The 25459-nt window shown below is 35.1% G+C and overlaps 2 protein-coding genes across 7 annotated transcripts in view; both read left to right on the forward strand.

The window, feature by feature from the left end:
• The window catches only part of LOC101891252 (extracellular sulfatase SULF-1 homolog), a 346652-nt gene that overhangs the window by 124423 nt on the left and 196770 nt on the right, over window positions 1-25459 (forward strand). For 3 of the 6 annotated variants that reach the window (XM_059119415.1, XM_059119418.1, XM_059119417.1), the window contains one exon: window positions 15163-15216. The exons of the other annotated variants lie outside the window; for them this stretch is intronic. The gene's annotated coding sequence lies outside the window, so the exon portion shown is untranslated. The remainder of the gene's footprint in view (window positions 1-15162; window positions 15217-25459) is intronic. 6 annotated transcript variants of the gene reach the window in all.
• On the forward strand, window positions 20045-22735 carry LOC109613624 (proton-coupled amino acid transporter-like protein pathetic). The gene has a single exon (XM_020038675.2). The coding sequence runs from the start codon at window positions 20752-20754 to the stop codon at window positions 22192-22194; it is 1443 nt and encodes a 480-aa protein (XP_019894234.1). The 5' UTR covers window positions 20045-20751; the 3' UTR covers window positions 22195-22735.

Genomic DNA, 25459 nt, shown 5'->3' on the forward strand with positions numbered 1-25459 from the left:
ATTCAAAGGATACCATATTTAGTACCTTTTAAGGCCCAGCCTTGTCTGACCCATTCGGACCAAGCTTCAGCCGTTTCGTCTGGTCGATGAAGAATCGTTAAGTCAAAAGTCATAATAAATTCAAAATATTAAAGTTCTCTTCGTAAAAATATAGTTTATCCATGGAAGATAGGGACCTTAGGGGGTTTAATGCAGTATAAATCCCAAAAAGTCTAATAAGATTCTGACATCCGTAGCATTTATATATGTAGAGAAGGCTTCAGCAGAAAACCTCATAAAATATCTCAAAAAAGGGAAGACTCCCAAGCAAAATGATTTAACGTCCAATTTTTTCTACCCTCAGGCATATGGCAATAGGGGTTATATATCATTTGTTACGGCCAAAACGTGCCTCATCGAAATAACGGTTTTAGACCCTAATCTCTTTCTCGATATAGCACTCTTCGATCTAGCGATGTCCGTCCGTCCGTCTGTCTGGCTGGTGCGCACGATAACTCTTAAAGGGAGTATCCGATTTCATCCAAACTTGGTACATCGTATTATTATTGTCAAACTTAAAACTAGCTCTGAGATGGGTAATATCGGTGCACTCCTTTTGGTATCTCCCCTACAACATTTTCAACATTTTAAGTACCTCTAGTAGACTGATATTGTCCAAATATATATATATATATATATATATATATATATATATATATATATATATATATATATATATATATATATATATATATATATATATATATATATATATATATATATATATATATATATATATATATATATATATATATATATATATATATATATATATATATATATATATATATATATACATATATATATATATGGACAATATCAGTCTACTAGAGGTACTTAAAATGTTGAAAATGTTGTAGGGGAGATACCAAAAGGAGTGCACCGATATTACCCATCTCAGAGCTAGTTTTAAGTTTGACAATAATAATACGATGTACCAAGTTTGGATGAAATCGGATACTCCCTTTAAGAGTTATCGTGCGCACCAGCCAGACAGACGGACGGACGGACATCGCTAGATCGAAGAGTGCTATATCGAGAAAGAGATTAGGGTCTAAAACCGTTATTTCGATGAGGCACGTTTTGGCCGTAACAAATGATATATAACCCCTATAGCCATATGCCTGAGATAGAAAAAATTGGACGTTAAATCATTTTGCTTGGGAGTCTTCCCTTTTTTGAGATATTTTATATATATACATATATATATATATATATATATATATATATATATATATATATATATATATATATATATATATATATATATAGATGATCCTATTTTGCTTCAACTTAGCAAATCCTAATATTCCCAGTTTCTCATCAGTGCCAGCTCAGGTGAGAAAATGAACAATATCAGTCTACTAGAGGTACTTGACCTTCCCCACAAAGGGTCTAAATTTAGAATAATTATAACTCTTATTAAATGTGATGTTAGATTCCGATTGTGTCCAAATTGCACATATGACAATATTTTTATTTACCCAAGGTCTGATGTGAGGGTGGAATAAATTCGTCCACTCCTTCCATGAAGCTATTTAAACGCGAAATTAATATCCGATTCCATTCAGACTTGGCACATCTCAATATTTCTCTCAATACAATATCTGTTATAGAGATGGTAGAGATCGGACCACTCCTGCTGGTACCTCCCCTGGTCAAAATTTAGAATAATTATATTTCTCATAAAAAGTGAAATAAGCATCCGACTCTCTTAACATTTCACACATCCTAATATTTATATTAAAACAAGATCTGGTGTGAAAATGTCGATCTACTCCTTTTGGCACCTCCCCCACAGAGGGATCAAATTTTTAATAACAAAACGCTCTTAAAATGAGGAATAAGCGCCCAATTCTTTTCAAACTTATATTTATACGAACACAAGTTGTGGTGTGAAGATGATAGATATCGGCCTACCCCTTGTGGTACCTCCCCCACACACGATCACAATTTTAAATTTTTATATCCCTCAAAACTTGAAAAACACGTCAGCGGATTCCATTCCATTTCCCTCAATAAGAGTTCTGATGTAAATGCATTTTCTGTCCACTTCCTCTGACACCTCCTCCCCTCCCTTCAATTTTGATTTACAATTATTCGCATAAAATTGAAAATAAATATTCGATTTTCTTTACATTTTGCTGGTCCCAATATTTTTATTAGTATTAGCTGAAGTGGAATACTTCGATAAGCTATATCTGGCACCTCATGCACATTTTCTAAAAAATATCACCTATCTCATATCAAATAATATCATAGTATATTTCTGTCAGACATATATCAGAGAGGAATTGGATAATATTGGCCAACTCCTTCGGAACCTCCCCCATAAAGGCTCAACATGATGAATATTAAAAACGGTGGCCAAAATTAGTTTAAATAAACGGACAATAGCTGAGTGTATACATTCGTCGTCAAAAACCGACTGATTCTTTTTAACTAATTTCTATTAAAAATTGGTCATTTCTTCTCATTTTTCAAAGCTTTCCCTCACATTTCCCCTCCCAATTAATTTATAACTGGACTCTTCACAGACACTTGACACTTGTGCCATGTCTTGAGCAATTACTCACATTCAATCAATTCGATGATTATGCTTTGGACAGATCAATTAATGATAGCCAAGATACCACGAAGAACATGGCCAAAGCATATAAGATGATGAGAAATTAACCCATAAGCGACCAACAAAGCTTATAAGGCATTCATTTTTGAGCTTCATTCTCGTTATCATTTTCTATGCCATAATTAAATTTTTTGGAGAGATCATGTTGTAATACAATTGGATTTCGAAGGTATCCAAATTGAACATTTCCCGCCTTCTAAGGGTTAAATGTCTATTCAACGAAACCATCATCATCATAATGGCATATTCTGCCAAACGATTTAATAACCGAATGAGGGGACCACAACGAAGACGATATGTATGTATGGTATAATGAGGCCCATCATGATGCCCAATGGCTATGGTTGGATGTTCCATCTTGTTGATGTTTGATGCTCTTACCCTGCATCGATGCTATCGATGTTAATGTTAATCTAATGATGCCACTTTTTTAACTAGCCCATCCCATGGCTAGATCATCATCATTTCGTAATTTACAATTTGATGTTAGAATCGTTTTGAAAATGGGAGGAGATGAGGAGGAAGAGGTGGAGGTATGTGTCCATTTTTTTGTGTGGCTTTTGTTCACATATTCCACAGCTCCTCCTTTCTCTCTCCTCCTTCTTGCACTTTCGTGGCAATCATGAAAGGTAAATTGTGTCTATGTATCTTTTATGCCATGTTTATTTTCTTGATTATGGCCTTCTTGCACCCGATTCATTTATTCATTCACGGGCCCATTCATTCTGTCAGCCTTTTGTTCTTTACGATTATTAGGTTGTATATTTGGAAAATGAGGTTGGCCTGCCAGCCCAATGTTGCTGCTGCTGCTGCTAATGACGATGATGTGAGCCATGAATATTTTCCTGCTTTTTACCTTTCATTAGGATTTGAATAGAATTGCAGTGAATAGAAATCTGGAGTAGAGTACCAAAAATAAAAGAAAAGAAAAAAATTCACAAAAAATAGAAGAAAATTTGAAACATTTCTTAATGTATTGACATAAGTTGTCTAATAAATGCCCTACAATATTAGCTATACAGCAGAATTATTCAGAGTAACAGGATGTGCGTTACGTTTACAATGGAAGGTATTCTGAATGAAGCTAATAATATAATCTTTAGCAGAAATTTCTAAAGTAACACTGTGTATTATTTTGCCGTGGAAATATAACTATCGGCGGACCCTGGGATCATATTTTGTAATTATTGACTGGCACTAAATTGATCCGTTTCACCCAGTTTTCCCAATGTCATGTACTTCGGATTTATGGTTCTTTGTCATTTAAAGTTAAATAGGTTGGTTTTGCCGACAGCTGCAAGCCTTCAGCCTATGTTCGTTTATTTAAATATATATCAACTTCTTGTTGCTGATTATCCAAATTTTTGACCCTTCATAGGAGAGGTTCAGAAAGTGAAAATTGTTACCCTTGGTGGAAGAGATATCAGAAGTAGTGGGCCTATATCTATAATCTTTATACCATATCTTATGTTGGAAGAGATATTTGGATGTGTGAAATTTGAAGGGAATCGGAAGCTAATTTCGCGTTTTATGAAAGTTAAAATTATTCAAAATATTGACCCGTTTTGAAGGCACTGCAAAGCGGAGTAGACTGATAAATTTTGATTTATATTCCATCTTCACAACATATCTAGTACTGATAGAAATATTGAGATGTGCCGAATTTGAAAGGAATCTGATGCTCATTTCGCGATATTGAAAATGTTGACCTGTTGTGGGGGAGGTACAAGAAGGAGTGGTCCGATATATCCCATCTTGGCACCAGATCTTGTGTTGATAGAAATATTGGGATGTGTCAAATTTGAAGATAGTCCGACTCTTACTTCATATTTTATAAGAGTTATAATAATTCAAAATTTTGACCCTTTGTGGGGGAGGTACTTGATGGAGTGGACCATTTTCGCGCCGAACCTAGCACTGATGAATATATTAGGATTTGCAAAGTTGTGGCAAAACCGGATGATCCCTTCTCCTTCTAAGAAGCAAAATTTTGTCATTTTATGGGGGAGTTACCAGAAGGAGTGTCCGATATATCGCATTTTCACAGCAGATCTTGTGATAGTAAAAATAATGGCATGTGTAAAATTTGAAGAGAACCATATATATTTTTTGGGATTTTATAATCTTTTTGGTACCAGAAAATATTGAGATGTACCAAGTCTTGAATGAAATCGGATGTTAATTTCGCTTTTTATGGGCTTCATAGATATTCAACATTTTAAGCCTTTGTGCGGGAAGTACCAGTAGGATTCGACCCATATATCCCATCTTCACAACAGATCGTTTGTTAGTGGAAATAATGGGATGTGTGAAATATAAAGAGAATCTGATGGTTATTTCGGATTTTATAAACGTTTCGGTTATTCAAAACTTTGACATTTGTGGGGAAGGTACCAGAAGGAATTATCCGATCTCTACCGTTTTTATAACAGATTGTGTTGTGTTGATGGAATATTGAGATGAAACAAGTCTGTACAGAATCGGATGTTAATTTCACGTTTTATGAGCTTCACGGATTCTTCAAATTTTGACCATTTGTGGGGGAGGTACCGGAATGAGTGGACTGATGTATTCTATCTTAACGCCAGACCTTGGGTTAATAAAATTATTGGGATGTGTGAAATTTGAAGACGATCGGACGCTTACATCACATTTTTAATAGTTATAATTATTCAAAATATTTACCCTTTGTGGGGGAGGTACTTGACGGAGTGGACCGATATTGTCAAATATTAGGATTTGCAAAGTAGGAGCAAATTCGGATTATCGCAAAATATATATCTTTTTTTTAATTTCGACCTTTTGTGAGGGGGTTTCCAGAAGGAGCGGACCGATGTATTCCGTCTTAATACCATATCTTGGGCTAATAAAATTATTGAGATGTGTGAAATTTGAAAACAATCGGACTATTACATCACATTGTATAAGAGTTGTAATTATTCTAAATGTTGACCCTTTGTGGGGGAGCACCGATATTGTCCATTTTCGCACCTGACCTAGCATTGACGCAAATATTCGGATTTTCAAAGTTGGAGCAAAATCGGATTATCGTTTCTCTTTCTGTGCAGAAAATATATTTTTGTTTTAAAAATTTCGACATTTTGTGGGGGAGGTACCAGAAGGAGTGGACCATTATTTCTCATCTCCGAATTCCATGCAAGTTAGACAAAAATATTACAATGTGCCATGTTTAGACCAAATCGGACACTTCTTTGGGAGCAATATGGCGTACTAGCCAACAAGACAGACAGAATGACGGACACCCCTAGATCGTCGTCAAACGTCCTGAAATGGATTTTGTCCAAAGGCACCAAGGGTCTAAAGCCATTATTTCGATGAGGCACGTTTTTGCCGCATCAATACAAATATATCCTCTGTAGCCATATGACTGAGTATTGAGTGACTGGCTGATTTACCAACGACCAGGCATAACATCTAAACTTTGATACTTGGTATAAAGCCATTGAAATTCCAAAAAGTGCAAGAAATTACACCGAAACAGGAAGAAAAAAGACTCAAAAGAGCTAAAAAGTTGCTTCGCTTGGCCGAAAGTGGTCGTGTTTACTTGCCAAAGAGGTCTGCTGAAAATGTGCACCTTCGGTTGGCAAACAGAACTTCATCGCCGGCCATGGTGATGGTATGGGCCGTCATAACAGCCGATGGTCTCCGCTCGTATTAATCGCCGTGGCATCAGAATAAACGACAAATATTATCGCGAAAATATTCTGGAGGGTGTATTAAAGCCTTGGGCACGCAAAGATTTTGCCCGCAGACCTTTGTCATTCCAACAGGACTCAACATCATCGCACCCAGCACCCGCCACCCAAGAATGGTATTGGGTGAAGGTATAGGGCTGAAATCCTGAAATTTGTTATTGAGGTAACTTTTGGTTTCTAGGGTTTACCAATAGATATTGAAATAGTTTTGGGCATAAAAATTGGATGTATGTCCATTGTGCAATTGTGTTATTATATTCCTCGAAAAATTTCAAAATGAAAGAATTTGAAAAGATAATCATCTTTCCGAAAACGGAAAAACTGGAATAATATATAAAACCTTGAAAGTCGGAAAATAATTTCGATTGAAAAATGTTGTCGAACTGAAAAATTTGAAAAAAGGCGAACTGATAGAACAGATCTTAAATTTTAAGATGAAATTTTCGCTGACGAAGTATCGGGTCATTGGCTGAGGGTATACATCTGTCAGCACTACCGACTGATAAGGCTACAGGCTTCAAAATCCATACAATACAAATTGTAATTATGAATTGTACGCAATTTTGTTAAATTTGTTTTCACAACCATTTTCATATTTTAATCCCAACCAAAAGCTAACCTATAATGCTAGAAATCTGCTACTAGGTTAACTGTTGGTTGGGTTTTAAATATGAAAATACTTTTGAAAACTCGATATGTCAATGGTACCAAAATTAGTAATTTTCGTGAATTTACAACTGACACATACTCCTTTTCCCTTTTTCCGAAAAGGGTAAACATCTCATCTTATTAAAATTATGCATAATTTCCATAAATTTAATAAACGTCCTCTTCATCACCTGGTCACACACACCTCCGATACCCTACACCCATGTGCACACACACACACACCTCTCCAGCTGTTTTGTTCTAAATTTTTGTTGCAAAAGCCTCATTTTGTTTTCTTTTCTTTGTTTTCACTCACTCCTTTCCTAATTTTCACAAAATAAATATTTAAACAATATACCGAAAAAAAATACAACAAGCTCCATATAATAATAACATCATTCATCTCTCATAACAATGACGATAATGGAAAAAATGGATATGGGAGCAGCTAGCTATAGAAGTAGTCATGATGCCGTCTTCTTCTCCATACATTCGGGAGAAATTGTGGCAAAGCGACAGCAAACAAAAGCCTTTAACACCAAGGTATCCCGCCCGTATAGAAAAAAAATGGTTGTGTATGTGAGCCAAGCAACCCAACCAAGTCTTTGGCCAACAACCAAAAACATAGCCAACAACAACCACAACAACAAGAAGAGAACATAAACCACCTCAGCCACAATTAATTAGAGGCTTAAAACATATGTTCCGTTCATACGGCGACAACATACATTTGTATATGTGTATAACCGCATAGGTGTGCTTTCTTTGCGAACAACTTTTGATGAAAATGCTTGTGGAAATTAGGAACAGTGGGAAAATTTAGTAGCTTTGGGGAACAATTTGAAAAAAAAATCGCTTGTCGAAGATACACAACTTGCAGTATTTTGAGACCCAATAGGTTGTATATTTTTCTGATCGGTGAAAATTCAAAGTCAAAGTCGAGTCCCTATTTGAATGTAGATTTTGAGAGTATGGAGAACTTTAGCTCTTCAATCAATAAAAAATGTCCCTGCATTGCCTCAGACATATGGCTAGAGAGGGTATATATCATTTGATACGTCCAAACCGTGCCTCATCGAAATAACGGTTTTAGACCCTAGGTCTCTTTGGACCAAATACGTTTCCGATAACTGTGCACGATAACTCTTGAAGGGAGTATCCGATTTGATTTAAACTTAATTCGAGTTCGGAGATGGACAATATCTATCGGTCCACACCTTCTGGTACCTCCCCCACAAAATGTCAACATTTTCAAAGAAAATAATTTAGTGCACAAAAAGAGAAAGGATAAACCGATTTTGCTCCAACTTTGCAAATTCTAATATTCCCATCAATGATAGATCTGGACAATATCAATCCACTCCATCAGGTACCTTCCCAACAAAAGGTCAACATTTCGAATAAGTATAACTCTTAGAAAATGTGATGTAAGTATCCTATTGTCTTCAAATTTCACACATCACAATATTATCATTAACCAAAGGTCTGGTGTAAAGATGTAATATATAGGTCTACTCCTATTGGTACCTCCCCCACAAAGGGTCAACATATTGAATATCTATCGATTTCATAAAATGCGAAGTTAACACCCGATCCCATTCAGACTTGGTACATCTCAATATTTGTGGTACCTCTCCACAAAGGTCCAAAGTTTTGAAAAACTATGATTATGAAATCCGAAATAAGCAACCGGTTCTCTTCATATTTCACACATCCCATTATTTCTACTAACACAAGATCTTCTGTGAAGATGGGATATGTCCTCCTGGTACCTCCCTCACAAAGGCTCAAAATTTTAAATATCCATGATGGTCGTAGAACGCGAAATTAACGTCCAATACCTAGTAGACTTGGCGCATTTCAATATTTCCATTAACACAATATCTGCTATAAAGATGATAGAGATCGGACCATTCCTTCAAGTATCTCCCCCAACAAAGGGTCAACATTTTATATAACTTAAACGATTATAAAATCCGAAATAAGCTTCCAGTTCTCTTCCTATTTAACAATTCCCATTGTCTATACTAATACAAAATCTGCTGTGAAAATGGGATATATCGGTCCTCTCCTTCTGGTATCTCCCCCACAAAGGATCAACATTTTGAACTTCCATGAAGCTCATAATACGCGAAACTAACATCCGATTCTATTTAGATTTGGAGCATCTTAATATTTCCATTAACACAAGATCTGTTATAAAGATGGTAGGGATTGGACCGTTCCTTCTGGTACCTCCCCCACAAGCGGTCAAAGTTTTGAATAACTAAAGCGATTATAAAATCCGAAATAAGCATCCAGTTCTCTTCATATTTAACGCATCCCATTATTTCTACTTCAATACAAAATCTGCTATGAAGATGGCATATATGGGTCCGCTCCTTCTGGTATCTCCCCCACAAAGGGTCAAATTTTGAATATCCCTGAAGGGCATAAAACGCGAAATCAACAGCCGATTCCATTCAGACTTGGCACAGCTCAATACATCGCAAGATTTTTTATAAAGATGGTAGAGATCGGACCATTCCTTCTGGTACCTCCCCCACGAAGGATAAATATTTTGAAGAGAAAAAAACGATTATAAAATCCGAAATAATCATCAGGTTCTCTTCATATTTTACACATCCCATTATTATTACTAATACAAAATCTGCTGTGTAGACGAGATATATCGGTCTACTCCTTCTGGTACCTCACCCACAAAAGTGTTAAATTTTTGAATATCCATGAATCTCATATAACGCAAAATTAACATCCAATTCCATTCAGACTTGGTACATCTCAATATTTCTATCAACACAAGCTCTGTTATAAAGATGGTAGAGATTGGACCCTTTCTTCTGGTATCTCCGCCACAAGTAGTCAACATTTTGAATAACCAAAGCGATTATAAAGTCTGAAATAATTATCCAGTTCTCTTCATATTTCAGACATTCCATTATTTCTACTAATACAAAATCTGTTGTGAAAATGGGATATATGGGTCAACTCCTTCTGGTACCTTCCCTACAAAGGGTCAAGATTTGGAATATCCATAAAGCTCATAAAACGCGAAATTAACATAAGATTCCATTCAGGCTTGGTACATTTCAATATTTCCATCAACACAAGATTTGTTATAAAGATGGTAGAGATCGGACCATTCCTTCTGGTACCTCCCCCACATAGGGTTCAAGAAATAAATATCCAACTCTCCTCAAATATCATACATCCAAATATAATTGCTAACGCAAAATCTGTTGTGAAGATGATATATATCTGCCAATCCCTTCTGGTACCTCATCCACAAAAGGGTAGCAGTTTTCAATAATTTCAATTGTCATAAGTTGCGAAACAAGTCAGCGATTCTTTACAACTTGCTATATCTAAATATTTCTCTCCACCAGGAACCTGAGATAAATTCCGTATTTTTGATTATGATTTCGTATAAAATTTGATATAAATGTTCGATTTTCTGGTAATTTTGCACACAAAATTTTTTATCTGTATGGAATATTTCTGTCGACTATATCTGGTACCTTACGCACATTTTAACATTTTCTTTAACTTATACACATATCTAATATAATACACATATCGATATAGTCCAAACCTGACACGCTGCAATATTTATATAATATTTAGTTCCGATACGAAATGTACAATATTGACCCATTCCTTCGGAACCTACTCCATAGAGGGCTAACAATTTGAATAATCATAATAGAAGTCAAAATATATTTAAATAATAGAACTTTGGCTGAGTGTATATATCTGTCGGCAAAACGGACTGATACTTATTATCTTGTTTTTGATACGCTTTGAAATATAGCATAATTTACCTACCATTTTGGGCTCTAGGGGATGAAAGATTCCCCATTTTTTTTGCCATGATGTGTCGATGAAGACAGCTCGTACATGTCCATATTTCAGTGGTTTTTATTTAGGTGTATCAACATCTGACACCCGTGGCACTTATTTCTCCTGTGATGCAATCAATATTATATTTTTTTGAACCCGAACCACTGTCCTTGTATAATACATTAACCTTAAGCCGAAATTCATGTTTTTTTCTCGTCCGTCCGTCCATCCGTTATTTTTGTTCGTTGAAAAGTTGTGAAAATTGCCAGGGGAAAGATTATCACATTATGTTTTACGAAAATGTTTGTTTGGTCTGGCCTGGTTGTCTGCCGAGATGTGGGCTCAAGACACACACACACACATTCATCCAGCCATTCATCTTCTTCAGCCTATTATATGATGAACATATACATATAATTAAATATTCATTAGGAACTGAACTTCTACATCAATTCTAACACATCAAACTAACGGGAAATTTCAACAAAAGAAAAGAAAAAAATATATCTGCCTCAGGTATCATTTGAATATTTCACCGAGATATCAATGAATGGAAAGTGAATTAAAAATTTAAACAAAAAAAGCCTGCAATAAATTATTTAGTTTATTTGGAAATAAATCGAGTACAATACGAGTACTTAAAATTGCATTAAAGTATAGGGCAGGTATTTTATTTTTTGTGTTTGAATGGACATTAAAATACAATTATTAAGGAAAGGGAAAAACTTCCGGCAGAGCTTGGGTGACAACCCTTGAGATTTTAAGGAGATGATTTCCATAAGAAATTGTGTGCATATTGGGATTTTCATTAAATTCTATCGATTTGGTCTAAATTCAACAAAGGATATTCTTTATCCGATACATTTTAATACTGTGCGACGCATTTTTATATCCTCCACCAAACATAGTATGGAGGGTATATTAGGTTTGAAATTCCGTTTGTAACTCATTGAAATATTCATTTCTAAGCCACTCGTCCGACAGTTGTTAAAATTATTTCAGTGACAGCTCATTATATTGTTTACAAGCGTACAAAAGCATTTTGGTGATAATTTTCCGGAAAACAGGTTATTCGTGATGGAATTTAAGCGTGATAGGGTGATTTCTTTATATTTGGCTGGAAAACCACAAGTGGCTATCGTTAGAGCACTCCAGCATTTAAATGTGAATAAATATTTTGTGTCTCGTACCACCGTTCGTTACCATGATACTGGTAGCGTAGCCCGACGTCAAGGAAGCAGACGGAAGAAAACAGCAACATCAGAAGAAATTGTTCGAAAAGTAAAGAAGCGACTTGATCAAAATCCGCGTCGCAGTGGCCGAAAATGGCTCGTGAACTGAGCACATCGCAATATTTCATTCGGCAAATATTGAAAAATAAGCTCGGGGTAAAGGCATTGAAATTCCAAAAAGTGCAAGAACTTAAACCGCTTCAGAAAGAAAATATACTCAGAAGGTCTTAAGAGTTGCTTCGCTTGGCCGAAAGTGGTTAACTGGTTTGGTTTTCTCCGATGAGAAAACATTCGCTGACCAGCAGTTTGTAAACAAACAAAATGGTCGTGTTTACTTGCCAAAGAGGTCAGCTGAAAATGTGCACCTTCGGTTTGTCACCAGAACTCAAACGCCGACCATGGTGATGGTGTGGGCCGCCATAAGCGCCGACGGTCGCTCTCCGCTCGCATTAATCGATCGTGGCATCATAATAAATGCCAAATATTATCGCGTAAATATTTTGGAGGATATATTAAAGCCTTGGACACGCTAACATTTGGCCGCAGACCTTGGACATTCGAACAGGACTCAGCACCATCGCCCTCAGCACGCGCCATCCAAGAATGGTTACAAAATGAGGTTCCTCGTTTCATTTCCAGCGCACAATGGCCACCAAAATCTCCGGATACCAATCCGTTGGACTATTGTGTCTGGAGTATTTTGGAAAGCAAGGTTGGCACTAAAAAATACCAAAGTGTCGATCACCTCAAGCAAGCGCTTCGCCGGGAATGGGTCAAAATACCGCAGACCAACATTCGGCCTGAGTGTGGCGGTTTCTTTGCCGCCATAATTCGTGCCAAAGGTGACAAATCTAAACTTATTCTAAAATTTGATGCTATTTCCGACCTTTTTTGCTTTTATTCAATAAAATTAAAAAAAAATAAAAATTATATCATTTGACTTTGTTGCAGTTTGTTTTATCTCACCCTGTATATTCAGCAATTTATATGAGAACGTTTCTTACTCATTAAGATTTCAAAATATCAAATTACAGCCACTTCCGCTGCCAATGATCTTAAAAAGACCACTATTGTGTTAGAAACCTTCAAAAAGACAAATATTAAGAGGCACCTTAAAATGGTGTCTGCAGCTAAGTCAGAACCGGTAGGACCACACGTTTCCTATACTGTATAGTTGTTTTTTTCTTATTTTGGCTTAATTTTCTGCTGAAGGGTTCGCTTTGTATTGCGAGGCTTAAATACCAAATTTTGAAAGAATTCGGAAAAATTCATGAAAATACCGAATATCCGGAGATACCGTGGTATGGGGGCTATTTTAAAAAGGGGACCTATATTAACCTATTTCTATTGAAAAATGTGGTTACAATCATCAAAATAGACAAATTCAGAACTACATATATTGAGTTCCAGACAATACCATTTAAAGATATGTGTATCGGAGAGGGATAAGCATCTATTATGAAGTTTACATACCAAATTCCAGACCATTTCATTGAAAAACCGGACTGTACTCAATAAAATACCGAATTCCTCTACATTGAAACGTTAACATATATAGACAGTTTTCTGGTAGAGGTATAACACTCTACTGATTTCAAATACCGAATTTCAGTCATTCCCATTGGACAAATGTGGCTTAAATCATTAATATACCAGATATTTGGGGATAACGTAATATATGGCTTAACGATATCCTATACCGATATATAGAACATTTTTGAACTTGACCTGTCTGCAGACCAAAAGGCTGTTTTGTGCTTTAGCTTACTATCATAAGCTATTTGAAAATTCGGCAAAATGACTCATTTAGCTAAGGTATATGACCAAAGGACAATAGTTACTCTACAATAATCAGTATAGGGCATCATCAGAGGTTACATTTTGAGGTTGTTTCTTTAAGACATTTTTATACCCTCCACCGTAGTATGGAGACCCCACAAGGTATATATATTCTTGATCAGCATAAAATTCTATGTCGATTTAGCGATGTTCGTCTATCCGTCTGTCTGTCTGTGGAAATTACTCTAGCTTCCGAACAAATTTAAGTAGATTGATAAAATTTTACTGAAATGTGTGTTATGTCTGCAGGACTTTTGGTATTGAAAATGGGCCATGTATGTCAACGTTTTGGTATAACCCCCATACCTCCCGATATGCGGTATTTTGCTGATTTTAGCGACACTATTTACCGGAATTGTTTCAAATTTGGTATTTGAAGTTCGTAATGGATACTACAGCCTAAGACATAAAATTGTCTGTGCAGGTTCACGTCTTCGCATAGTCCCCATATAATGGTACCTCCTTTTATTCGGTATTTTAATTATTTTAGCGACATTATTCACCGGAATTGTTTGAAATTTGGTACTTGATGTTCGTAATGAATACTACATCCTAAGGCAGAAAATTGTCTGTTCAGGTCTACGCCTTCCTTAGCCCCCATGTAACGGTACCTCCCGATATTCGGTACTTTGTCAATTTTGGCGATGTTATTTACCGAAATTGTTTCAAATTTGATATTTGATGTTCCTATGACAGAAAATTGTCTGTGCAGGTCCACGTCTTCGTATAGCCCCCAATAATGGTACCTCCATTTATTCGGTATTTTGATGATTTTAGCGACATTATTCACCGGAATTCTTTCAAATTTGATATTTGAAGTTCGTAATGGATACTGCAGCCTAGGCAGAAAATTGTCTGTGCAGGTTCACATTTCGGTATAGCTTCCAAATAATAGAACCTCCCTATGCAGGTCTCCGTCGTCGTATAGACCCTAATATGACGTCTACATTCGGTATTTTTCAGATTTTAACATAATTTTTAACGAATTTTATTTTTTTTTTGAAAATTGCAAAATTTGTACCAAATGGTGGAGGGTATACGGCCGGGCCGAACTTACAGCTTTTTCACATGTTCTCCCTTAAAAAATATTCCAGCAAAAATATTTAGCCCAATGTCACTCATTTAAATTTGTTTGCTTCTTATCTAAAAACATTTCAAAAGATATTACAAATTGTTCAAATTTTAATAAATTGTCTTTTTTTCTTATCTCTACTTTCAGGTCAGTTATTAAAATTTTGTCGACATTTAGCCACAACAGAGGAAATTCCTTTGCGTAAGTATCGACGTTGAACATTTTAAAGGATACTTAAATTAAATACTCCTCTCTTTCTATTCATGCATAAACTTTTTAATCGAAGGCTCCTTTCAAGCGGAAAATATGCCAGCATAATTTTACCTTTATTTTACACAAAGTTTAACTATTAAAAACCAACACAGGAACATACGGACACACACACCGACCTGTCAACCTTGGCCTTTCTCCATTTACATGGAATTGATAAATAAAAAAATGCCAACCACCCGGATACTAGGCCTAATCATTATAATCGCTGTCGTCATCGTGATAAAATGAACTATGAAAAGTGAAAATAAAAGTAAAATTTATAGAGAGCAAAAGAAAAAGTGAACAACAACAGCAGCAACAACAACAACATGTTGACACTTATCAATGTCATCAACACAACATCATCATTGTCAACATCATTACCTCCATCCAGCCACAAAGGAGAGTGGAATAGGCGCAAGAAACGTTGGCAGTGTGTGTAGAAGCAGATTTATCAGCATGTTTTTTCAGTTGAGTGAAAAACATAATGGAGGAGGGTTTGGGAAGTTTTGAAGTGGATATTTAAATTAAATATTAAATAAAGCTACAAATTTCGAAAATCTTGTATTCTTTTAGTAAATGGGGCAGCAACATTATTTGTTAAAAGTTACTTAAATAAAACGAGTAATAAAGCAGCGAATAACCTTCACAATTTGGAACGAATTTGTAAATTTTCAAAAAAAAAAAAAAAACAGTAAAGAAAGTCCGGGCGGGGCCGACTTTATGATACCCTACACCACTTTGCTAATTTAGTAGAGCTCCACATAACCATTACAAGTTTTTATGGGAGAATTCAATCATACACGCTATGATTATAATTATAATTTAGAATTCAAAGGACTAAATGTGCCGAAGCATTAGTATCTTTTAAATTCGGACTGGTATTGCCCATTTGATATTTATGGGAGCTATATCCAAATCTGAACCGATCTTGATAAAATTTTGCAAAGATATTTCTGAGCTGTATTTTATATATTTCCCTGAATATAGTTGTTACGGAGTGCATATTACGGCTGTGGGTAACAAATATAACAAATCGGATGAACAAAATATTTGGGAGCTATAGCTATATCTTAACCGATCTTCACCAAATTTGACATACTAGCTTCTAGACTCAATTCGGTCGTAGGTACCAAATTTCATCCCATTTAGGCAAATATTAGACGTTTGGAGCACAATAAAAAGTAAATCGGACGAAGTTATATGTGGGGGATATATCCAAATCCGAACCGATCTCGATAAAATTTAGCAAAGGTATTTCTGAGCTGTATTTGATATATTTTACCAAATATTGTTGTTACAGAGAGCATATTACGGCTGCGGAGGACTAAAATAACAAATCGGATGAACAATATATATTGGAGCTATAGCTATATCTGAACCGATTTCGATCAAATTTGCCATACTTATTTTCAGGCCTAATTTGCAAAATTCCATACTATTCGGGCTTATATTACACGTTTGGTGCACAATAAAAGGCAAATCGGACGAAGATATATATTTTACCGATTATCTCCAATTTTAACAGGGTTCGTCCTTGGGCCAAACAAATGATTTGTGCAAAATTTCATCAAAATTTCATCAAATGGATGGGTTATAAATGCGAACTGTATTTTGTTCACAAAAATACATGGACAGACGGACGGACATGCATAAATCGACTCAGAATGTGATTCTATGCAGATCATCAAAAGAAACTATGTGTCTATCTCGTTTCCTTTGGCCTGTTACAAACAAATGTACAAACACATCCGTCACAAGTTCTGTTAAAATCTTAAAAATACCGAATATAGGGAGTTAGCGTTATATTGGGGTCTATAGGAACATCCGAACGTGCATAGGCAATTTTCTGTCATAGGCTGTAGTATCCATTACGAACTTCAAATACAAAATTTGAAACAATTCCGGTGAACAATTTCGCTAAAATCACCAATATTCCGATTATCGGTGCCGTTATATGAGGGCTATACGAAGACGTGGACCTGCACAGACAATTTTCTGTCTTAGGCTGTAAACAATGTCGCTAAAATCATTAAAATTCCGACTATCGGGAGGTACCGTTGTATGAGGGCTACACGAAGGCGTTGACCTGCACGGACAATTTTTTGCCATAGGCTAAAGTATCCATAACGAACTTCAAGTACTAATTTTGAAACATTTCCGGTGAATAATGTCGCTTAAATCACCAAAATACCGAAAATAGGAAGGTATCGTTCATACCAAAAGTCCTTCATAGATTTGAGTTAAATTTTATCAACCTACTTCATTTCGTTCGGAAGCTAGAGTGATATCTACATACAGACAGACGTACGGACATCGCTAAATCGACATAGTATTTTATGCTGATCAAGAAGGGAGAGATAAAAAACTGCAACAAAATCAAACGCAATAACTTTTAAATTTTTTTTAATTTAAATTTTAATGAAAGTAAAAATGCCGGAAATAGCATCAAATTTTATAAGTTTAGAATTGTTCGAATTGGTCACCTTTGGCACGAATTATGGCCTTTAAACGGTCAATGAAACCGTCACACGCTGCCCGAATGTTGCTCTGCTTTCCATATTTTGGCCCATTCCCGGCGAAGCGCTTGATTGAGGTGATCGACACTTTGGTACTTTTTAAAATACTCCAGACACAATAGTTCAAGGGATTGGTATCCATAACCATTCTTGGGTGGCGCGTACTGAGTGCGATGGTGATGAGTCCTGTTGGAATGTCCAACGTCTGCGGCCAAAATGTTTGCGTTCCCAAGGCTTTTATACATCCTCCAGAATATTTTCGCGATAATATTCGGCACTTATTCTGATGCCAAGGTCGATAATTACGAGCGTAGAATGACCATCGGCTGTTATGGCGGCCCGCAACATCACTTTGACCTGTGCTTGAGTTCTGGTGACCAACCGAAGGTACACATTTTCAGCTGACCTCTTTGGCAAGTAAACACAATTATTTTCATTGTTTACAAACTGCTGGAAACGAATGTTTTCTCATCGGAGAAAACCTAATTCAGCAGTTCACCACTTTCGGCCAAGCGAAGCAAATCTTTAGCTTTTTGAGTCTATTTTCTTTCTGTTCCGGTGTAAGTTCTGGCCATTTTTGGAATGTTAATGGCTTTACCCCGAGCTCATTTTTCAATATTTGCCGAATGGAATATTGCGATATGTTCAGCTCACGAGCCATTTTTCGGTCACTGCGACGCGGGTTTCGATCCAGTTTCTGTTCCTCTTATTAGGAATATCCTTATTATGTCAAAATTCCTATCCTTCTCCAACATCCCTCGCATTATTTTTTTCATGTTGCTTTTTTTTTGTTTTCTACAACAAACTTGACTAAATGATAAACAATGTAATTCATGTATACTTTTATACAAACAAAGATCCTCTCGGTAAATGAACCTCCCCACTGGGACGGAGGTAGATTGTGTATAAAAAAATGCGATACAAAAACATTATGGAAATAACCTGGTGAACATATCGTACGCATGACGTGCTCCTCGAACAAGAGCATCCATCCACTTATGTACGCACAAACGCTTGTTTAAACATTATTCTATGGATATTTATCAAGATGTGTTGACAAATGCGAGATATTAAAGGCTTCTGAGAAAAAAATTCTCTAAAGATAAACTAGCTTTAATATGACATGTAGACATTTTTTATCAGGAATAGCTATAAAAATCCTTTAGAATTTGTCTGAGATAATTTGTGATTATAGATGGAATAGAATCTAAAATAAATTGTATAAAATTATGCAAAAAAATAAAAAATGATTATTATTTAAAAATATTCCAAACAATGTCGTAAAATCCTCTAATTTAGCTCTAGTAATCCATCAAGAATTGGTTTTCGGAAAACTTGGTTTTTGGGTATTTATGATTAATATTGAAATTTCTTACACCCTACTATAGAGTGTATATTAATTTAATATCTCCTCGAAGTAACCAATTAAAAGCCCATAAAGGATATAAATTCTTGATCAACTGAGCCATTTTAATCGTCCGCCTATCCGTTCGTCTGTAGAACAATTTATTAGATGGACAAACTTTGGCTGAAATATATTTCAGGTGCGTAGTTGGTATTAAAAAGGGGACAGATAGGTTCACGAATTTGTATGGCCCCATGTTACTTTACCGCACGATTAAAGCAATTTTAGGGGTTTAGACATATTTTTCAACCGGAATTGTTGTAAATTGGCAGTTTGTGTTCCGAGCGGACAGAAAATATACTTACACATAACTACCCATATAGATCCAAATTGAGGTGTAGACCCTAAATAATTGTATATTCCGATCTAAATTTTCCAACGAAATTTCTCAAAGTTGGTCTTTTAATATTTTGAAATTTTTTGATGAGGATTCCTTGGAATCCGTTCATTTTTGGTAATGGTGTATTGCAGACAAAAAACAAGAAGATTTTAACCCCTAAGAGAGTCTACATAGGGGCCTTTTTGATCCTTATCTATAGATATAAAAAAGTAGTGAAATAACTGTCTTGCAGACTCACTGGTTGAAGCTGAAGCTAGAATCTTGAGATGAGTCGGTTTTGGTGCGCAGGCGTGTTTTTTTACTAAAAGTGTACGAAAGTACTAAAATATACTAAAAATGAATACCAAACAGAATTAAAGAAATAGGAGCCCCTGATGGAGTGCAGCAACGAATTTTGGAAATCCTGTCTTAAATGTTACGAAAAGTTCTAAAATGGTACTAGACTTCTAAAATGATAGCATTTGATATTAAGTGAACGGATAAAGGTAAAAACGAATAAAGCTAAAATGACGGTTCCCCTAACGGGTAGTTCCTTTCTACGCTTTACGGCACGGTGCTCGGAATATTGAGTTAATTTTTCGGTTTAATTTGCACATGTGTTTCTTGTGATCCAATAACCCAACCTTCGTTCTCCTTTTGATTGCCGAAAGTGAAGAAACAAAATCGAATTTATTTTGGTTAGAACATTTTATTCGCCAGTCAACGAAGAAGTAAAGAAACCGTCTAAATTTTTTTCTCAAACAAACAAATTAAATATAAATAGCACAGAGAAGAGAGCGATTCTATTCGTGTTGTGTAAAATAAAAGGCGAGTGTCGTAAGAATCAAATTTAGGAAAGAACAAAAACGTTGCAACCCCATTTAGTGTTCCTCTAAAAATACTATCGGCCATTTTTGGAAAACAGAGACATTTGCTTTGGGACATAACAGACTGGCCACGTGCAAATTGTCATTGCATAAATATCTACAATATTTGTTGATCAAATAGGCAAATTTTCCCAATAAACAACAGCCCTTAAACCTTGACAAAAAGTAAAAGTTCTACTCTGGGAACTTATTAAAATAGCGGAAAAAACAATACAACGCCACCACCAATTAAATCACCAATCAATATTCGAAAAGAAACATTTAATAGAATTGTGTGAGAGCATTTATTTCTTTCAACCGGATATTTCCAGTTACAAAACCCACTGAAGAAAAACTACAACAACAACAGCAAAAATGGTGAACATAACTGATAGCGGTGGCAAACATGCACCCCAAGAAATGGAACAATTCTTGCCCGGCGATGGCTTGGCCGGAAATACAAAATACAAAATCCAGCCGCGTAAAGATGCTGAACAGGCTGCCTTGAATCAAACAGATTATGATCCATTTGCTGACAGACAAAATGAACATCCCACAACTGACAGCGAAACGTTAACGCATTTGCTGAAAGCCTCTTTGGGTACTGGCATTTTATCCATGCCCATTGCTTTTATGTACTCCGGTATTATAATGGGTATTTTTGCAACAATAATAACCGCCTTCATCTGTACACATTGCACTTATATTTTGGTGAAATGTGGCCACAAACTGTATTACAAGACACGGCGTTCACAAATGAGTTTTGCCGAAATCGCTGAAGTTTCATTTCAAAATGGTCCCAAATGGTGTCGTGGTTTTGCACCGGTAGCAAAATTCTCTATTTTGTTTGGCTTGTTCCTAACCTATTTCGGTACCTGTTCAGTGTACACTGTCATTGTGGCTAAGAATTTCGAACAGGTCTTAAATCACTGGACCGGAACTGAGGTTTCGCTACGCATGCTCATCTCTTGTTTACTCATACCCTTGATTTTGCTCTCATGGATACCCAACTTGAAATATTTGGCACCCGTTTCTATGATTGCCAATGTTTTTATGGGTTTGGGTCTGGGCATTACCTTCTACTATTTGGTACAGGATTTACCCTCCATTGAAACCAGAAATTATTTCCAAATGTCAACACTGCCGGCATTCTTCTCGATAACCATTTTCGCCATGGAAGCCATTGGTGTTGTTATGCCATTGGAAAATAATATGGAAAATCCACGTCATTTCTTGGGCATTTGCGGTGTTCTCAGTCAGGGTATGTCTGGGGTCACCTTGATCTACATGTTTTTGGGTTTCTTGGGCTATTTACGTTATGGTGAAGGTACCGAAGAAAGTATTACCTTGAATCTGCCCGTTCATGAATGGCCTGCCCAAGCTGTTAAGGTTTTGATTGCTTTGGCTGTATTCTGTACATTTGGTCTACAGTTCTATGTTTGTCTGGAAATTGTATGGGATAGTATTAAGGAAAAATGTACCAAACGTCCAATATTAGTTAACTATGTTTTAAGAACTGTTTTGGTAACCGCTGCTGTTGTTTTGGCTGTGTCAGTACCTACAATAGCTCCATTTATGGGTCTTATCGGTGCCTTCTGCTTCTCCATTCTTGGTCTAATATTCCCCGTTTTCATTGAGATGGTCACACATTGGGACACTGGATTTGGTGCATACAACTGGATTGTATGGAAAAATATTGTCATCTTTTTGTGTGGCATTGCTGCCTTAGTATTCGGCTCGAATAGTGCCATTGCTGATATTATGAAATTGTATTCAGATGATACGAGTGCAGCACCAGTTGCTGGTGGAATATCATAAGAAAACCCGAAAACTCCAAAGTTGTAAGAAAGCAAAGATGTTATTTACAAAATGAATCTAGTATTTGGTGCAAAATGCTATTTTTTAGAATATTATTATTGAAGAAGTGGAAGAAGAAAAAAAAAGACACTTAATTTTGAGAAGCTTTTTTGTGTTGTTTATATAACTGCTCCCTAACTATTGTTAGTGGAATATCTCTGGAGTTTAAATTACATATATATATATATATATATATATATATATATATATATATATATAAACTTGCACATAGCAATATCAAGACAAAAAATATAACAACATCTATTATTTTTTTAACAAAATGTTTTATGTATTCAAAACAACTACATTGTGCACGCTTTTTGTAAGATATCTTTAAGAAGAACCACATCTACCGCAACTACATAATTAAGAAAATCCTGCATGATCTTTTTAAGAATATTTTCTCTAAACGAAACAGTGCCTTTATTTTTATATAAAACTCTGTTTCCTTTGTTTTGTAGTAACAACAAAATTATATGAATAGAATATATATATATATATATATATATATATATATATATATATATATATATATATATATATATATATATATATATATATATATATATATATATAACAAAATGGAGAAAAAATTTAGAAATTTAATATTATATTTATTAATTATCGTTTTTATTTTCGCTCTTTTTTTAATTCTATCTTATCTTTGTTAATTATGTTCCAAAGATAATGTTCTATTTTGTATTGCTATTTGCCTGCTCTTTTTCGTATTAGAGTCTAGTGAAATAGAATAGAAGTTCATATATTTTATGTAATATTTAATTGCAGAAGATTTATTTTGTTTTATACATTTTTTTCTTTATCTCTATTTTTTTTAAATACCTCTATTTTTATTTATAAATTTAAAAATTTATTGTAACAATCTCAGAATCAAAATCAAGTAGGAATTTTTGATACAATTTCGGGAGTTAAAAATACAGAATCGAAGGAACTTATAAATAGCATTTATTTTCCAATAACTTTTTTAAGAGTTGTATTATTGATATCGAAATCGAATGTATACAAGAAGTGTCCTTTGATTCTTAATATTTAAAAAAAAATCGATACCATTAAACATACAAATATATTTGATTAATTATCAGTGGTTTTTATATTTTTTTTTTCAATTTGCAAATTTTTTTTTTGTTTTTAATCAATCAATTTAGTTAAACAATAATTGTTTGTAAATCTTAAACAAAATAGTACTCATCAAATTTATAAAAGAAAAACTAAATATATTATTTTTATTTATTTTTTACACAAAAAAAAAAAAAAATTTGGTATGAGAATCAATATTGGAAAGTAAGTTTGATATATGAAGGTGGTCTTGGAAATGTATCCTAAGGGTGCGAACAGTACTAAATGGTACTAAATTTGGAACAGTATCGTTTATGGTGAACGGGAACCGCAAATGTCAAGTTTCATGTAAAATGGTTGGAAATTGTGGCAGAAACCTTCAAAATACCGAAAATCTAGAGGTACCGTTTAATGGGGCTATACCAATTAGTAGGCCTAAATAGAACATCTTTCGCAAGAAGAGAACACACCTTCCAACAACTCTAACTGTCAAGTTTCGGCTGATTTGATTGGAAATTGTGGCAGAAACCTTCAAAATACTGAAAGTCGAGGGATACCCCCCCTATAACAGGGACTATACCTATCGGTGGAACTCTAGCGTACATAGAAAACAGACTTACCAAGAGCCCCAAATGTCAAGTTTTAGCTAATTTGGTTGGGAAAAAACCGTAATCTGGAGGTACCGTTATATGGGGGCTATACCAATTAGTAGACCTGAAGAGAACGTCGTTCGTAAGAAAAGAACAAATCATCCAACAACTCTAAATGCCAAGTTTCGGCTGATTTGGTTAGAGAAACCTTCAAAATACCGAAAGTCGGAATGCTCCGTTATAGGAACCGAAACGTGGACCAATATAGCCCATTTTTAATTACAATCAGCCTTCATATAATATAATGCTTTGTGCTGAATTTCAAACACTAGATTAAATAATGTGGGCTCTATCATGATTTCAACAATAATTTTTGAAGGACCTTCTGAGCCACATCAAATCCAAAAGCGTACATTTTTTCAAAATAATTTTTCAAAGACTAATAGGGCCATACATTTTTTTTGAAGGACTAATAGATCCATAATTATATGTGAACAAATTTACCTATGGGGTTCTGAAGTTCCTTTAACAAAATATTTCTAAAAATATAAGTAAATGGCTCCGGTTTTCATTAATGATTGCGTTTGTGGCCTTGATAGTTCCTCAAAAAAAAAGTAAATAAATAAAAAAAAATCTTAAAGATCCAAAAAATAATTTTCAAAAACCACATTTTTCGAATTTGGATTTGGATACTTTAGAAAATCGAGATTTTCCACATTTCGAAACACCCTATTGTATATTCTCTAAGTAGAACTCAAACCCAACACTCTGTTTACTAAATTTAAATTTTAATGAACAAGCATCCCACCATCCCTCAGCGATAAACACTTATTAAGGTAGCTGTCAAAGGTTATCTTGTTGACATACATATGCACACATATAGATCTCCTTAAACGATTATGTTTTGCATAAAATTAAGTTTATGAGAATACAACACGGCATTTAAGGCGTCTGTAAGTTTTTTGAAAATAATTCTTTAAAACGATGCGCTGGCAACACATGTGTCACAATTACATGGCCCATTTACGATGGGAACTTAGCATCCAGGGGGAAGTAAATTGAGTTTCCCAATTCACATGTCATATGGTATGAAGTGTGGGTAACATCTTTCGAAATACGGGAATCGGTCTCAGAGTATTTAAGATGTACAACATACAGTAGAACTTGGCTATAGCGGACTTCCAACAAAATTATTTCAAAACGTTGAATTTGAAAATTCCGAGAAAGTCAAATTTTCTAAATTTCTGGAAACAAAAAGAACGTAAAACTTACGTTCATGTTCGTCATATTCAGGTCTGACTGTACTTGTTTTGTGTGAAAATTCAATTTGATAAACAGACAATTATCAATTGCTTGTTAATGAATTATCAACTGAATAGCGTAAAGAACATATCTTAAGTGGATATAATCGATTTGGAAATTTGTTGAAAGGTTGGAGGGGAATGAAGAAGTGCTGGCTGGTACCGCCAAGTGCACTTCAAATGCTTTAATTTGTTGTAGAGTTTCTTTTGTAATAAATAATAATGTGGAAAATATTGGAATTGAATTAAATAGTTATTTTC

This window comes from Musca domestica, unplaced genomic scaffold (assembly GCF_030504385.1).
Source record: "Musca domestica strain aabys unplaced genomic scaffold, Musca_domestica.polishedcontigs.V.1.1 146, whole genome shotgun sequence".
NCBI classification, from domain to species: Eukaryota; Metazoa; Arthropoda; class Insecta; order Diptera; family Muscidae; genus Musca; species Musca domestica.